The sequence below is a fragment of the Lepus europaeus genome, chromosome 4 (assembly GCF_033115175.1).
Source record: "Lepus europaeus isolate LE1 chromosome 4, mLepTim1.pri, whole genome shotgun sequence".
Classification (NCBI taxonomy): Eukaryota; Metazoa; Chordata; class Mammalia; order Lagomorpha; family Leporidae; genus Lepus; species Lepus europaeus.
In genome coordinates this window covers 163,394,070-163,410,299 of record NC_084830.1, presented here as the reverse complement: position 1 = coordinate 163,410,299, position 16,230 = coordinate 163,394,070, and the positions used below count along the sequence as shown (strand labels likewise).

At 47.5% G+C, this 16,230-nt stretch overlaps 1 protein-coding gene across 5 annotated transcripts in view; it reads right to left on the bottom strand.

Moving 5' to 3' along the window:
* Positions 1-16,230, bottom strand: part of MCC (MCC regulator of WNT signaling pathway) — a 446,585-nt gene that overhangs the window by 93,426 nt on the left and 336,929 nt on the right. For all 5 annotated transcript variants that reach the window (XM_062189308.1, XM_062189312.1, XM_062189309.1 and 2 more), the window contains one exon: positions 14,867-14,980. In XM_062189308.1, the coding sequence (XP_062045292.1) occupies positions 14,867-14,980 (114 nt within the window). The remainder of the gene's footprint in view (positions 1-14,866; positions 14,981-16,230) is intronic.

Genomic DNA, 16,230 nt, shown 5'->3' with positions numbered 1-16,230 from the left:
TGACAAGAGGGGTTGAGGTGCTTCCCTCACTCTGTGTTTGACGGACAGGGTAGCAGATACTATAAAACATTTTTTTCAGCCAGAGTTTAAATCCTCTTACTAATAATCTCTATGGAGAACTCCTGCCAGTCACTGCATCTCATCGCATTTACAACAGAACACTCCTGGCGACAGAGCAAGTGGTCCAGCCTGTGTTCCTGACTGCAGCCCTCAGACCTGATGAGTTTCTGTCCAGCAGAGGAGTTCTAATTTCAGCAATGCCAGGAGCCACATAGATGAGCACTTTCAGGCCTGTGGCAGGCAGGGAGGGAAAACAAGACTTCTCATTCACTAACTCCAATGTCTTCCCTCCCTGGGTCTTCTGGGTTTCCAGGCCAGGACAAAAGCTTTCGAACACAAACAGAACACAACCCTGAAACAGCAGAAGGCAAAGATGTCCGACAGACATCGCTGTGGTCACGGCAGGGCTCTGTGCAGGAGCAGCTACGGTAGCTTGACCAGTATCAGCGTAAATCCTGGGAGGTCACCGAGGGCACCTCGGCAAGGCACGGGCAGGAAGGTTGCTGGACTGAGGCTAGCCATACACCCTGTGGACAGCTACTTTCCAGAAATGCACAACAACCTGAACATCAGCTCACTCCCACTTAAGGCCAAGGACACAGGACGTAACTGTGACCAGAGACAAGGGTCAGGCCAGATGGGAGTCTGTCTACACGGAAGCTTTCCTGCACACAGCAGTACTCTAAGAGGCCACACATCCCTTTCCCACGAATGTGGGTCTTTCTGTCCATGGTCCATGACACTTCCAGATCAGGAAAAGTCTACGAAATGACAGATCTCAGTCTCTGTTAACGAATGAGAGAAGTGTCACGCTTCCCTGGAATATACTGGCTTCCTCTCAGGACTACAGAATATCTCTCATCTCTGCTACTGGTTCCCACACCCGCTCCAGATGGTGTGTGTGCTGTGCAGACACGTGCACTGAGGTGACACTCTCATGAAGGTCACCAGCTCCAGTTTTTTTCTCTTCTTAGGATTTGTTTATTTACTTGAAAGGCAGAGAGAGAGCGAGCAAGCGTGTGAACTTCCATCCGCTGGTTCGCTCCCCAGATGGATTCAACAGCTGGGATTGGGCCAAGTGCTCTAATATGGAACACCAGCATTGCAAATGCCAGCTTAACCCACTGTGCCACAACACCGGCACCACCACTTCCAGCTCTTTTTTTTTTTTTTTAATTTTTGCAAAAGCTTAATTTCAGTCCACTCTATAATCACAGGATTAATGCACCACTAAACATAACATTCAATAAGTAAAAAGTACAAAGATCACAGTTCCACTGAAGCATAAACAAGGGCTAAAAACAACAATCAAACCACAAGATGTCTGTTTTGTTCCCATACACTTGTTTGTATTCTATATTAACTACTACATACAGAGAACACAAGATACTTGTCTCTCTGGGACTGGTTTATTTCACTAAGCATAATGGCTTCCAGTTCCAGTTCTTAAAACCATTGCAGGAACTGCCCAGTCTCCGACCTGGATCGCATCTGTGCTGCGACCCTTCCCACATGGCCACACTGCAGGCTACTCCTCTTTAGTTTTCCAGTCAGTTCTCTAGAGCTACAAACTACTGTGAAATGTGATCTCGAGGAGCTCTCCTCTCCTTTCTATTTCTAAAGATTTATTTATTTATTTGAAAGGCAGAGTCACAGAAAGAGAGAGAGAGAGATTTTCTACCACTGGTTCACTTCCCAAATGGCAGTAACTGCCAGGGCTGGGCCAGGCTGAAGCCAGGAGCCTGGAGTTTCATTCAGGTCACCACGTAGGTGCAGGAGTGCAAGCATTTGGGGCATCATCTGTTGCTTTCCCTAGCACATTAGCAGGGAGCTGGATCTGAAGTGGAGCAGTCAGGACTTGAACGGCACCTGTATGGGATGCCGGCACCACAGACGGCCCTGTTATTCATTTTATTTTATTTTTAAGATTCTATTTATTTGTTTGAGAGGAAGAGTTACAGAAAGAGGAAGCAACAGAGGAAAGGTTTTCATCCGCTGGTTCGCTCCCCAAATGGCCACAATGGTCGGAGCTGCGCCGATCCAAAGCCAGGAGCTTCTTCCAGGTCTCCCACATCAGTGCAGGGGCCCAAGCACTTGGGCCACCTTCTACTGCTTTCCCAGACCATGGCGGGGAGCTGGATGGGAAGAGGAGCAGCCAGGACATGAACCAGCATCCACATGGGATGCTGGCACTGCAGGCAGAGGCTTAGCCCACTACGCCACAGTGCTGGCCCCTCTATATTATTATTATTATTATTTTAATTTTTGACAGGCAGAGTGGACAGTGAGAGAGAGAGACAGAGAGAAAGGTCTTCCTTTTGCCGTTGGTTCACCCTCCAATGGCCGCCGCGGTAGGCGCGCTGCGGCTGGCGCACCGCGCTGATCCGATGGCAGGAGCCAGGTGCTTCTCCTGGTCTCCCATGGGGTGCAGAGCCCAAACACTTGGGCCATCCTCCACTGCACTCCCTGGCCACAGCAGAGAGCTGGCCTGGAAGAGGGGCAACCAGGACAGGATCGGTGCTCCGACCGGGACTAGAACCCGGTGTGCCGGCACCGCAAGGTGGAGGATTAGCCTAGTGAGCCGCGGCGCCGGCCCCCTCTATATTATTTTTAAAGATTTATTTGAAAGGCAGATTGAGAGTTAGAGAGAGAGAGGTAGAGAGAGAGAGAGATGCAGAGAGACGCTCACTCATTATTCCTTCTTTGTAGTCTTCAGATCAACATGCAGCTACCGCCACCCAGGCTGACAAGAACCTGCCCAAAATGTACACATGTTTACATAAGAAAAACACCATAAACTGATAACCACTGAAAGACGATCCTGGGTGTCGGCTGTTAAGAACCGCCTCACGGGTAGGATTCTGCCCAGGAGAACAAGCGTGAGAGCAGCCCAGCAGCATGGCTGGCCCTGCGTCTCACTGGGCAGTGGCCCGGAGGGTGCGTTTGTCAACAGGAGACAACAGCAAGCCTGAGGGCTCTGTCAGGTGGACAGTGCTTACAGCCTCACAATGTGCATCTGGAACTCAAGGCTTCCTTGGGGAGCAGGGCTGATACACTGCAGGGAACAGCATTCTCTTAGTTGAGGGCAGAGGCATGTGGTTTACGCTCCTATACTTCCCTATATTTTAAATATGGTAGAAAGTCCATCACCTCGTTCTTCCACTATAAATATGTGTTGGGTGTTTTCTTGTTTCCTGAGTGGGAGAGAAGTCACCCTCCCTGGTCTGAGGGCAGGTGCTGGGTGGCATGGGGAGGTGATCATGACACACCCCTCGAAGGAGCTGCAGGCTGGCTTCCAGGCGGCTGGAGGAATCTGGACAAGTGGCAAACAGTTTCCTGGAGAGTCTTCCCCAGTGACACTGGGAAAGCAGTGCCAAGGCAAGCTCCTAGCCTCTATCGGGGTGGCAACCTTTTTTTGTGCCAACGTTCACTGGATATTTATAACATCATTTGTGGGCCATACAAAAATATCAACTCAAAACCTAGCCTGCTAGACTGAATTTCGAGTCCCACCTGTGGATGCCTTAGCAGAGCCAGACACATGACTTCTCAGGCCTTACACGGACGTTCCCAACCCCTGCTAGAGGATGAATGACCGAGAAGACATTGCTCAAGGTTCACAGGCACAAATCAGCACCCCTGTTTAACCCGCCTCACTGGTGTGTCACACTCCTTATACCCAAAGATATGTGGAGGCACTGATCTCAAAGCTTAGTGAGACAGCCCTGAGCCTTTCCCAGCTACAACACAGAAAGCAGAGCAGGTCCAGCAAGGGCCTGGGTGTAGGCGGAAACAGGCCACCGCCTGCAGGAGCCAAAAAACCCCAACAAAAACCCTTGTTCAACAGTTCCCATTAAAGTGCACAAGGACCAACCCTGGGAATGTGGCACTTCAGTGCAGGAAAGTAGAGGATGAGGAGGTACCTCCCAGGAAAGACAACGCCATTCTGTGCACAACAACTGCCGTTCCTGTCCTGGTCACCTGCCATCTACACGGGAACTGCTGTCAGAGAGCAGCCCAGTTGCCACACTCGAGTTTCAGCACTGACCCACAGTTGTCTCTGTGACCCAGGAGGGTGTGTGAGTTCAGGTGTTGTTTCACAAGGACACAAGCTAGGCCAAGCTCAATACCACACCCCATTGAGAGTTGCTGAGGAGCAAGTGCTAACATAACAACAACATCTAAACAAAAAAAAGGGTACATGACTTCTATTATTGCTACTTAACATCTGTGTAGAGTTTTCAATTTTTTTTGCTTTTTAATTTGAGAGGCAGAGAGAGACAGAGCAAGAGCGAGAAGGAGAAAGCACACTCGTATCCACTGGCTCAATTCCCCAGATAGCTGCAATGGTTGGGGCAGGACTTGGCCAAAGCCAAGAACCAGGAACTCCACCCAGGTCTCCCAAGTGGGTGGTAGGGACTCAACTGCATGAGCCATTACCACTGGCTCCCAGGGTCTGCACTAGCAGAAAGGGGTAATCAAGAGCCAGAAGTGGGCAGTGAATACAGGCACCCTGAAATGAGACACAGGCATCCTAATTAGAATCTTAACTAGGGGCCGGCATTGTGGCACAGTGGGTTAAAGCGTTGGCCCACAGTGCCGGCATCCCATATGGGCGCTGGTTCGAGTCCAAGAAGCTCCACTTCTAATCCAGCTCTCTGCTATGGCTGGGAAAACAGAAGAAGGCCCAAGTGCTTGGGCCCCTGCACTGGTGTGGGAGATCCAGAAGAAGCTCCTAGCTTCGGATCCGATCAGCTCAGCTCTGGCTGTTGTGGTCATTTGGGGAGTGCACCAGCTAATGGAAGACCTTTCTCTCTCTGGCTCTACCTCTCTCGGTAACTCTATGAAATAAATAAAAATAAATCTTAAAAAAGAAAAAAAAAAAGAATGTTAACCATTAGGTCAAATGCCTGCCCCTTTAAAAAGCTACACGTGTAAGCACATTACAGAGAAAACATTCCCCCATTGTTTTTCATAAATCCATGAACACAACCGTCTTTCAAGCAGAGCCCTTTCCTCTCTAGCATTTCCTTCTGTGCACGGGGCTCCTCAAGACCACAGCGTTGCATGCAGTCATGTAAACACCAGAACCCGGTGGTGGCCAGCGGGGCGAGCCTGTCGCCAACGCTGGAGTTCTGTGCACAGGTGGGATGACACTTTCTCTCCCCAATGAGCTAAACACGGCCATGTGACTGACTCTGGCCAATGGACACTATTTTTGCCTGAAACCCTTTCAGAGGTCTTTCGGACAGTGCCTGTGCCCTTCCCAGCCATGGTGGCAGAGACCTGTCAGCTTGGGAGCGTGTACACAGCCCCCTGACTGGCCCTCCTTCCATTCACCTAAAAATCTCAAGTGGCCCCTTGCTCTCTGACCAGCCTGCCTTCTGTGAAGTCCAGGGAACATGAATGTTATGGCGTGTGATAGATGAGAGCCAGGAACAGCCAAAAAGCTCTCCTCAACCCCTGGAGAGGACACAGTTAAAAGGAGGCAACGGGGGGTGTGAACCACAGGAATTCCCGTTTCCCCTGTCCCCAGCCAGCTTGAGTTGCAGAAGCCAATTATTCAGCCACAGTGGCAGCTTCTCCCTGCAAAGCTTAGAGTCAGGGATTATTTTCTTCTCTACACAGTAAGAAACACCCCGTACAATTTCAGCAGAGCAAAGTAAGAAATGGTCTCACACACCACGTTACTGCTCGCTTTCTTTCGTAACAGGTAATTGCATCCACGATCCTCCCTCCTCGCAGCCTAGAGTCCATTTTTTTGATGGATCTCAGAGGGCAGCAAAGTCAAAAGCCTGTGGTTGCAGCACCCTGCCTGTCACAAGTTTCTAGAAGTCAGTATCGCTTGGAGTCTAGCTTTCTCTTACAACTACAGACTTTCAGTCTGAAAGGAACAGAAAGAGAGATGAAGATTGAAAATGACAAAATTTTGTTTTTCTTCAGTTCCATCTGGCACTTACTATACACCCTGAGTTGCTCCTGAAGTCTTAGTTCTATCATGATGATGAAGCAAATTAAAACCCCATATAAATACTGGTGTCCACTCTCTAAATTGGCGAAATTGCCTATATGTAAAAATGTTTAATGAAAACAAGCAGAATGAAACCCTGCAGGCTCATCTCCGCTTTGGTGCAATCCAGGGAGAAAGCCATGAGTTAGCCTCACGTTGAGCCCCTGCTGGAAAAGCCCTGTGCAGTGTGGCGATGCTAAGAAGCTTTATGGTTTTGTTAATGTTCTTCACTGGTTTTATCTTACTCCAACAGAGGTCACTGATCGTTAATCATTAAATTAGTCTCAGCTGTCAAACCTAAGAACATTGTGAACTGGATCCTTGAAAAACGCAACATCACCATTTATCTGTTAACCCCTCAGACACCCTGCAGAAGAGTTAGCATCACTCCCTTTTAAAACACGCAAAGAGTGACGTTCCTCCTCAGAACACATCAGGTTGGTCACAGCCAGTCCTGTGCACACAGTATCCCTACTCTGAAGTCTTGGCCCGGGCTGCTTGAGGGTGACATGGGGGAACAAGTCAGCTAGACAGTCACTGACACAAATGGAAATGTCAGTAAGGAGCAAACCCACCAGCTGCACAGGTTACCAAAGACGTGAACAAATAGGAAAGGAGAGGTGTGGGGGGGGTGAGGAACTGACCGAAGAAAGGACAAACATGGATCTCAGAAAAAAAACCAGCAAGACAAAGGAAACACACTCTCCACTGCATGTAGTGGACTATGCATGTTTTCCTCCTAAACTCCAAGAAGTAGAAAATTCCGAGGCCACTGTTCTGGCACAGCAGGTTAAACTGACACCTTTGACGCTGACATCCAGTATAGGCACTGGTTTGAGTCTTAGCTGCTCCACTTCCCACCCAGCTCCCTGCTAATGAGCCTGGGAAAGCAGCGTAAGATGGTCCAATTCCCTGGGAATCTGCCACCCACACGGGCAACTGGGATGGTGTTCTAGTGTCCCTCCTGGCTTTGTCCTGGCCCAGTGCCCACCACTGCAGCCATTTGAGGAGTAAACCAATGAACAGAAGGTCTTTCTGTTTCTCCCTGTCTCTCTCTGCTTTTCAAATAAATAAACAAAATCTCAAGAAAATAGAAGGTGAGTATCCAAGGATAGAGAGATTACAAACAGTGTTCTCTATTACTGCCAGCAAATTTCAAAGGGGCTTTTAAACTCGTTTGATATATTTAAGTACTGTAGTACTTTAAAATGCAGCAAGCTAATTAGCCACAGGCTGGTCCCCACCGGCTGCTGCGTGTTGCTGCAGATGCAGGCACATGTCTGTGTATCTGTTCAAACTGGGAGGGTGAGGATGTGTTTTCAGCCAGGAAGTTGTGGTGATTCATGACAGGGCAACAGCAAACATGAAGTACTTCATCCTCCTCATCACGCTGGTCTGGAGCTTCTTTACTCCGCTCTTCCCTTCCTATCACTACTCTTAAGTCCTACCCACAGTCTATCTCAGGACCTCCTTTCATTCAGTCAGTCCAGGATCACAGCTAAGAACTTATTCAGGGCAAGTGTGTGACCTAGCAGTTAAGACACTAGACTGGGACACGTGCACCCCGTGTCAGAATGCATGGGTTTCAGTCCCAGCTCTGCTCCTGATTCCAGCTTCCTGCTAACACAAACCCCTGGGAGGCAGCCAGTGATGGCTCAAGCACCAGGGTCATTGCCACTCATCCTGGAGACCCATCTCCCAGCTTCAGCTTTGCCCAACCCCAGCCTTTGCAGGCACTGGGGAAATAATGGATGGGAGTTCTTTCTCTGTGTCTCAAAGAAACAAAGAAAATTGTATTTAAATAATTTATTCAACAGATGTTAAAGTTTTTTTTATAATATCTGATGAGCATAAATACCATTTACATTTTACATTTTGGTCAACTCATAGCACTGTAATATTTGGAGAGCTGGTAAACTCATCACAGCCACAGAGCACCAATTTGCACATGAATTTGTTCTTCCAAATTCTGTTCTGGTGATGCCTCAAATATGAATCACTACCAAAGCATACAGCATATACTTCATTGTATTTATTTTCTCATGCATAAATCTCATCTGTATAAGATGTATGCGATGGCAAGTCTGGGATGACATCTCTAGCACAAGCAGCAAAGAATAGTTTTTAAGTCTATTTGGTGTAAGGATGCAAATGAGAGACAGAGAGAGAGAGAGAGGAAGGGAGGGAGGGAGCGTGCGTTAATGGTGCTGTGGCGTGACCACTGTTGACAGGGATAACATTAGCCACCAAAGGCTATTACATGAAAATGGCTCAGCTATAAATAAATCTACATGTAACTGAACCCATCCTTTATGCAGGAGAGAAACAGTGTTCCATTACCCTCTCACTGTGCTCTGCACAAGCTGCTCTGGGAAGTGGGTGTTCTAACGGGTGTCTTACCTGACTGGCCAAATGTGTACCCTGCTTGTCACCTTTTAACCTATGGAACCTGGCAGTTTCCAGGTGAATAATTCAGTTTTCTTCCTACCAAAAAAAAGCTGCTGACGGCTTTTTTGGTTGGTTTCCGGATGAGTCTAAATTAGGAAACACAGTCACATAACACCATTTGATTGTTTTTAACACATACATAAGAAGTTACTCTTTAAAAAGAAATCAGGGGCTGGCCCTGTGGCATAGCGGATAAAGCTGCTGCCCAAAGTGCCGGCATCCCATGTGAGCACCAGTTCAAGTTCCAGCTGCTCCACTTCCAATCCAGCTCTCTGCTGTGGCCTGGGAAAGCAGTAGAAGATGGCCCAAGTACTTGGGCCCCTTCACCCGCGTGGGAAGAGGCTCCTGGCTCCTGCCTTTGGATCGGCGCAGCTCCAGCTGTTGTGGCAAACGGGGGAGTGAAGCAGCAGCTAGAAGACCTCTCTCCCTGCCTCTCCTTCTCTGTGTAAACCTGACTTTCAAATATATAAATAAATAAATCTTAAAAAAATTTTTAAAAAAATCATTAAAAGTTTGAATTCACCAGGGATGTTTCAGTAGCACTGAAACATCATAATGCAGTTTTCAAGGTTTTTTTAAAATCACATTTTATTCATTCTATGATCAGACATAGAGTAAGCAAAATTCTAATCTAAGAATAAATTGAGAACTTGTCATTGGTGACCTTACTAAGCTGTTCAGTTGACCCTGGACAACCAAGTTAACCTCTTTGGGTCCCCGGCCAAATGTAAAAGTGGGTGATTTACGTACAAGGGTCTCTGCCTGTTCAACGAGCCTGTGATTATTTGACAGGAGAGTTTTCAAAACTTCTCATAGGTCATTTTGTTAAGATGGCTACAGCAACCCGGGTTTTTTGTTTTTGTTTTTTCCTAAAAACTCATTTATTTTTAAGGGTAGAGAGAGAGGTAGAGAGGTAGAGAGGTAGAGAGAGAGAGAGAGAGAGAGAGAGAGAGATCTATCTCTTCTGGTTCACTCCCCAAATGGATGTAACATCTGGGGTGCTAGGTCAGTCTGAAGCCAGGAGCCAAAAGCTCCATCCAGGTCACCCATGTGGGTGGCAGGGGCTCAAGCACTTGGCCATCTTCTGTTGCTTTCCCAGGCACATTAGCAAGAAGCTGTATCAGAAGCAGAGTAGCAGGGACTCAAACCAGCACTCAGATATGGAATGCTGGCATTGCAGACAGCAGCTTAAACTGCTCAGCCACAAAGCCAGCCTTGCAGCCTGGATTTTTGATCTCCATAAACTGAAAAAACACAGAGCATCTATACAGAAAACCCAAAAACTTGGAGACAAGGCATCCCCTTGCACAACCTACACCACCCATAAGACATGAGTAGGCGTGTGGGCACAGGATCGCCAGGGAAACGGCAAGGTTGGAGGCTCTGGGAACTGGAGATCACAGCAAAGCGAGAAGGCCGGCTGGGGGAACATGAGCTAGAACCAGGGTGGGGCCAGCCTGATGCAAAGGGCAGTGTGAGACGGGAGCCCACCAGGCCTGTGGGCAGACCCTGTCTAGTCCTAGTGCCCCCCAGGGCTCCATTCCAGCACAAACTGCTGGGAGTGAGATCAAAACATGGGGGGAAAAGGATAATAGAAACAGAGCAAAGAAGAGATCCAGATACAAGCCGGTGGAAGGACAGAGCCAGGTGTCAGAAAGCAGGCTGCCATACCACTGACTACAAGAAAACAGCAGAAGGCGAAGCTCCATCGACTCACAAAAGCTTTCTCAAAAAAAGAAATAAAAGAGAAACAAACTGGAGAAAAGGAAGTCAGATCACCCCTGTTTGCAGAAGACATGGTCTTTTATATGGCAAGGGTGGGGAACCTTGTCTCTACCAACGGCCATTTGGATATTTATAACATTTGTGGGCCACACAAAATTATCAACTTAAAGATCAGCCTGCTAGAGACTTATTGAATCCCAAGCTCTGCTTGCAGTGGCTTTGGCAAGGCAAAACCAAATGATGTCTTGTGTTATATACGGCCTGTGGGCCAGATGTTCCCCGCCCCTGACGGGGAACCAAGACTCCACCAAGAGACTATTAGAATGGATAATTCAGCAACCTTATTGGATATAAAACCAACACAAAAAAATCAATAGCATTCTTATGCAGCAGGGGTGGGCAATGTCCAGCCCAAAATGAGTCAAAAATACATTTCAGAAATGCGGACTAAACTGGAAGGCACAAAGGAAGGGACAAAAACAGTGTGTAACACCAAGAGGAAGAGAACATGGAGAACAGGGGAAAATTTAAGTTAGATAAAGGAGATGCGAGTGGGCATTTGGGACCTCTCGGCTTCAACCCCCAACCTATCCTGGGATCCCTGCAGGCATGTGGAGAGTGAACTAGCAGATGGACACATTCTCTCAAATAATTAAAACAAATTTAAAGGAAAGATATAAGAAATTTGAAATCATGACAGATAATAAGGTCAGGCAAAGACAATCTAACATACAAATAATAGCAGTCCTTGAAAATCAAAGCTCGATTGATGTGACACAGCAGGTTAATCAGCCACCTGAGATACTGACATCCCATATCTGAGCACTGTGTCCCAGCTGCTTTGCTTCCGATCCAGCTCCCTGCTAGGGCACCTGGAAAAGCAGTGGAAGATGGCCTGAGTAGCTGGGCTCCTGCCACCCACGTGGGAGACTGGCATGGAGTTCCTGGCTCCTGGCTTCAACCTGGCCCAGACTTAACTGTTGCAGCTATTGTGGGGAGTGAACCAGTGCATGGAAGATCTTTCTTTTTCTTTTTTAAGATTTTATTTTATTTATTTGAAAGACAGAGTTATAGAGAGACGTACAGAGAGAGAGAGAGGTCTTCCATCTGCTGGTTCACTCCTTACATGGCTGCAATGGCCGGAGCTGCGCTGATCCAAAGCCAGGAGTTTCTTCTGGGTCTCCCACGTGGGTGCAGGGGCCCAAGGACTTGGGCCATCTTCTACTGCTTTCCCAGGCCATAGCAGAGAGCTGGATCAGAAGAGGAGCAGTTGGGACTAGAACCGGCACCCATATGGGATGCCAGTGCTTCAGGCCAGGGCTTTACCCTGCTGCGCCACAGCGACAGCCCCAGATCTCTCTGTCTTAACCTCTCTGTCACTCTGTCTTTAAATAAACAAATAAAAAAATATATATTGGCCGGCACCGTGGCTCACTTGGTTAATCCTCTGCCTGCAGCGCCAGCATCCCATATGGGCACTGGGTTCTAGTCCCGGTTGCTCCTTTTCCAGTCCAGCTCTCTGCTGTGGCCTGGGAGGGCGGTGGAGGATGGCTCAAATGTTTGGACTCCTGCACCTGCATGGGAGACCAGGAGGAAGCACCTGGCTCCTGGCTTTGGACCGGCACAGCGCCGGCTGGCCGTAGCGGCCATGTGGGGAGTGAAGCAACAGAAGGAAGACCTTTCTCTCTGTCTCTCTCTCTCTCTCTCACTGTCTATGACTCTACCTGTCAAATAAAAATATTAAGAATACATTTTTTAAAAAGTCCTGAAATTAAAAAAAAGACAATACCAAGTGGTAATCAAAGAATACACAGCAAACCTGAGAATGACTAGAATGATTAAGAGTTATTCTAGTTGTGGTGCCGAAGGTTAAGCTGCCTGCTGCAACACTGGCATCCCATATGAGTACCAGTTTGAGTCCCAGTTGCCTCACTTTCTAATCCAGCTCCCTGCTAATGCATCTGGGAAAACAGCAGAAGATGGCACAAGGGTTTGGACCCCTGCTTCTCACGTGGGAAATCTGGATAGATTTCTGTGCTTCTGGCTTTGGCCTAGCCTACCCCCAACTGTTGCAGTCATTTGGGGGAGTGAACCAGAGGACAGAAGATCTCTTTTCCTCTCTCTCCATAACTCTGACATACAAACAAAACAAAACAAAATACATGTTTAAAAACTCAAAGACTTACACCAGCAAAATTACTAGAAAGAAGAATGAATGAGACAGCCAAGTACAGATACAGAATGGAACATTTACCCTGAGTCAAAATATTTATTTATTTGAAAGAGCAGCAGAGAGGCAGAGAGGGGGGAGAGAGAGAAAGATATCTTCCACCCACTGGTTCATTCTCCCAAACAGCTGCAATATTAGGTCTGGTCCAGGCAGAAACCAGGAGCCAGGAAATCCCACCTAGGTGGCAGGGGCCCAAGCACTTGGGCCATCCTCCACTACCTTCCCTCTCTGGCACATTAACAGGGAACTGGATCAGAAGCAGAGCAGCTGGGATCCAAATCAGCACTTTGATATGGGATGCTAGCTTAGTGAACAGCAGCTTAATCCACAGTGCCACAACACCAGCCCCTAGAAAGGATCTTATATAACATTAAGGGGATTTTTAGTATGAAACAAAGGAGATACAAATGAAATACAGAAGCAAAAACACTTTAAAGTCTGAATCTGAACTGGGTGTAAAAATAAGGATGTCTAAGGTATAAAGTCTTAAATTTTATGTGAGAACTTTTGAAAAGTAGAAAAATTGAAATAAAAGATAATTCTTTGATGTAAAAAGAAATCTTGTGATTCAATAATAGTTTTTTCACAGCATACACTTTCCATGAACTTTTTTGAAGACCTCGTATATGGTTATTAATTTTATTTTTACACATTTTAAAAAATTATTTATTTGAAAGGTAAGAGAGAAAGAGAGAGAGAGAATGAGTCAGTGTGTGTTTCAATCTACTGGTTCATTCCCAAATGCTTACAACAGCCAGGCCTGTGCCACGCCAAAGCCAGGAGTCCAGAACTCCACCCAGGTCTTCCACATGTGTGTCAGGGACTCAGGTACTTGGATGCACAAAGGTACCTAGGAGAAAGCTATACCGGAAGTGCAGAGTGGCTGGGACTGGAACAGACACTCTGATATGGGACGTAGGCATCATAAGCAGTGGTTTAACCCACTGCACCATAACTCCTGCTCCTACCCAGTCAGGTTTTACAACACAAAAAACTCATTTTTTACCTCCACTTTTCCACAAACTTTATGAAGTACCCTCATAAATAGCTGAAGTATACCTCCATATCTAAGTAATTAAATAATTTCCTGACTCCATCTACAAGAGGCCTAAAAACAATACAAATCCTCAAAGTAGAAAGAACCCTCAGCATGCAGACCATGGTCTTGAAATATCATTTCCTGATGATGTCTACTGGGAAAATTGCTAAGTCCAGTTTTGGAGCAAGAAACATACCACAGGAGCCCAGAGTAACCACTAGACTCACAGCACCAGAGCAGCAGCCACCTCAAGGCGGCTCTCACCAGCCACAGACAGCACCACCTGAGGTTTCAGAAGGAACCAACGTTATTTTGAAAAATGTTAAATAAATGGAAGGATTTGTGTGTTTATTTTGCTTTTCTCTATGAATTACACCATGGTTTCAACACAGATGATGGAAAATGTCTCTATAAAAGTATTCTAATTAGTAACTGACACATATAGCGGAACTAAGCTATCCAGACTTTGTAAGTCCTAATAAAGCTATGAGCCTAGACATAAACCACAAACAGCTGCTATACAGAAAGATAAACAGGCAGGCAGTATGTATCTGAGTAAAAATACATACATGCATACATACATACATTCACACAAATCCTTAGCAAGCTCAGCTGTCCATTTGCAGAGTACAGACGAGCTAATGTGAAAACTGTGTGTTCACTCAGACTATGGGAAACTTCACAGTTAGGGAGAAATTAAAAAGCAAACAAAGGATGGAGGGAAAACCCATATGTTAAGAAATTTGAAGAAAATGCCTCTTTTTAATGGACAAACTAAACTCTACTATCTACATATGCAAACATATCTGATAAACTGTAAAGAAACACAAGAAATCACACTGTAAAAGACATCTCAGGTTTATCTTTGTGTGGAAATGGGGACGGGCCTGTGCAGGAGGCTTCCAGGCCGGCAGCTAAGTCGCATTTCCTGGCTTGGGCAGTGGTTGTGAGAGTGTGCTAGGGACTGAGGGTCTGTGTCTCCCCAAACCCATGTTCAAGACTAGACCCTCTATGCGATGGTTCTGGGAGGTGCCTGGGTCATGAGGGTGGAGGCCCCTGAGCGGGATTACTGCCCGCATCAGAAGGGCCGGGGGAGACGCTCTCACACACAAGGACACATCTGTTAACCAGGCAGAGAGCCCTCACCAGCAGGAAAGCTGGCAGGCTCCTCGGTCCTGGGTTCCAGCGTCCAGAACCACAAGCACTGCATGCCGGGAGCCCCCAGTCCTTGGAGACTGTGAGCGCAGCCCAGCCGAAGTGCTTTCTCATTGAGCTGCCATTTGTAGAGTGGGGACTTCAGTGTTTTATGTTACACACAGACACCCTCACACACACACCTGTCCCAGGCCCTTACCTGTGCCTTGGCCAATTTCTTTTCCAGAAGGTCCCGTTCCCGCTCCGTCTGCTGCAGACGTTTATTGAGCTCCACGATATCTCCCTTCAGGGACGCCAGGGCTGCCAGGTGGAGCTGCGGTGAGAGAGGAAAGCAGCGTGAGTCAGACGGTGTCCGTGAGCACGCACAGCCTTTCCTTCACCCCTAACCGGCATAACCACACTAAAAATATGCCACCCAAGGGCACCTTTTTGAGAAAGAAAGTTTTGTAAAGATGAAAGCATGTGTGTATGTATGTATTTGAAAGGCAGAGTAAGAGAGCAACGGGGAAAAACAGAGGGAGAGATGAAGGAAGGGTGAGGAAGGGGTGGTGGACAGATTTCCCACCCACCGATTTCTTCCCCAGGTGACCACAACAGTCAGCGCCGGGCCAGGAGTCTGATATTCCACCCAGGTCTCCCATGTGGGTGGGACTGGCACAAGTACTTGCACCAACATCTACTGCCTTCCTAGGCACATTAACAGGAAGCTGGAGACGAAGAGGAGTAGCTGGGACTCAAACCAGCACTCAAATATGAGAGGCAGACATCCCAAGCAGTGCTTATCCTGCGGCAGAAAGTGCTATTAGTCTCAGGGAACAGCGGACATAAATGTGCTACAGGCGAGCTGGGTTGTAGTCACCCTAACCCTAACAGGGAGAAAACATCTGCAGGCTGTGGGACCTAATCTTGGTGAAATCAGGCCAGAGAGCAAACTCTTTATTCCAAGGGCTTTTCCCCAGTTACTCAGCGAGGATGAAGAGCTGGGATGGTGCTGCCTGACCCTCGAGCTAGGATAAAGGACAAAGGCAGAGCCAAGTTCAAGACAGAATAGCGGTCAGCAAGCAGAGCGGTTCAGTTTTTTCCACTTCCGTTACCATGCTGTGGGATGTATGTACAAGACAGAAACACAGACAGAGGGGTGACCATCAAAAATACAATGGAAAAGCTGTTTTCTGATGTTCTTCTCTTTAGGTTGGTCCACTTGTCTTCTTGCAAGTGTTCCTTCCTCCTTGCCCCCAGATGCCAGGACTGACTACAGAGACAGGCTTGGTGCCAGCAATGCTCCCTCGGGAGCAGAACCAGACACTGAAAGCACAAACCTAGAATCCATCCTGCTCCCTAGAGAGAATGACCTTCAATGTATTAACACGGGGTGGGTGCCACGCACGCCCACTGTGGCAGCCTGCTCAGCAATCAGGACCTGACAGCACACGCCACCACGCTTGTGCCCAGAGGTGGCACAGGGCCCAAGACCACTCAGCACATGGCTCTCAGAGTACTACCTGGAAAGCCAGTTCCTGCCTCACATTTGCCCTCACTGCCCACTAAGGACGTGTTCAGACC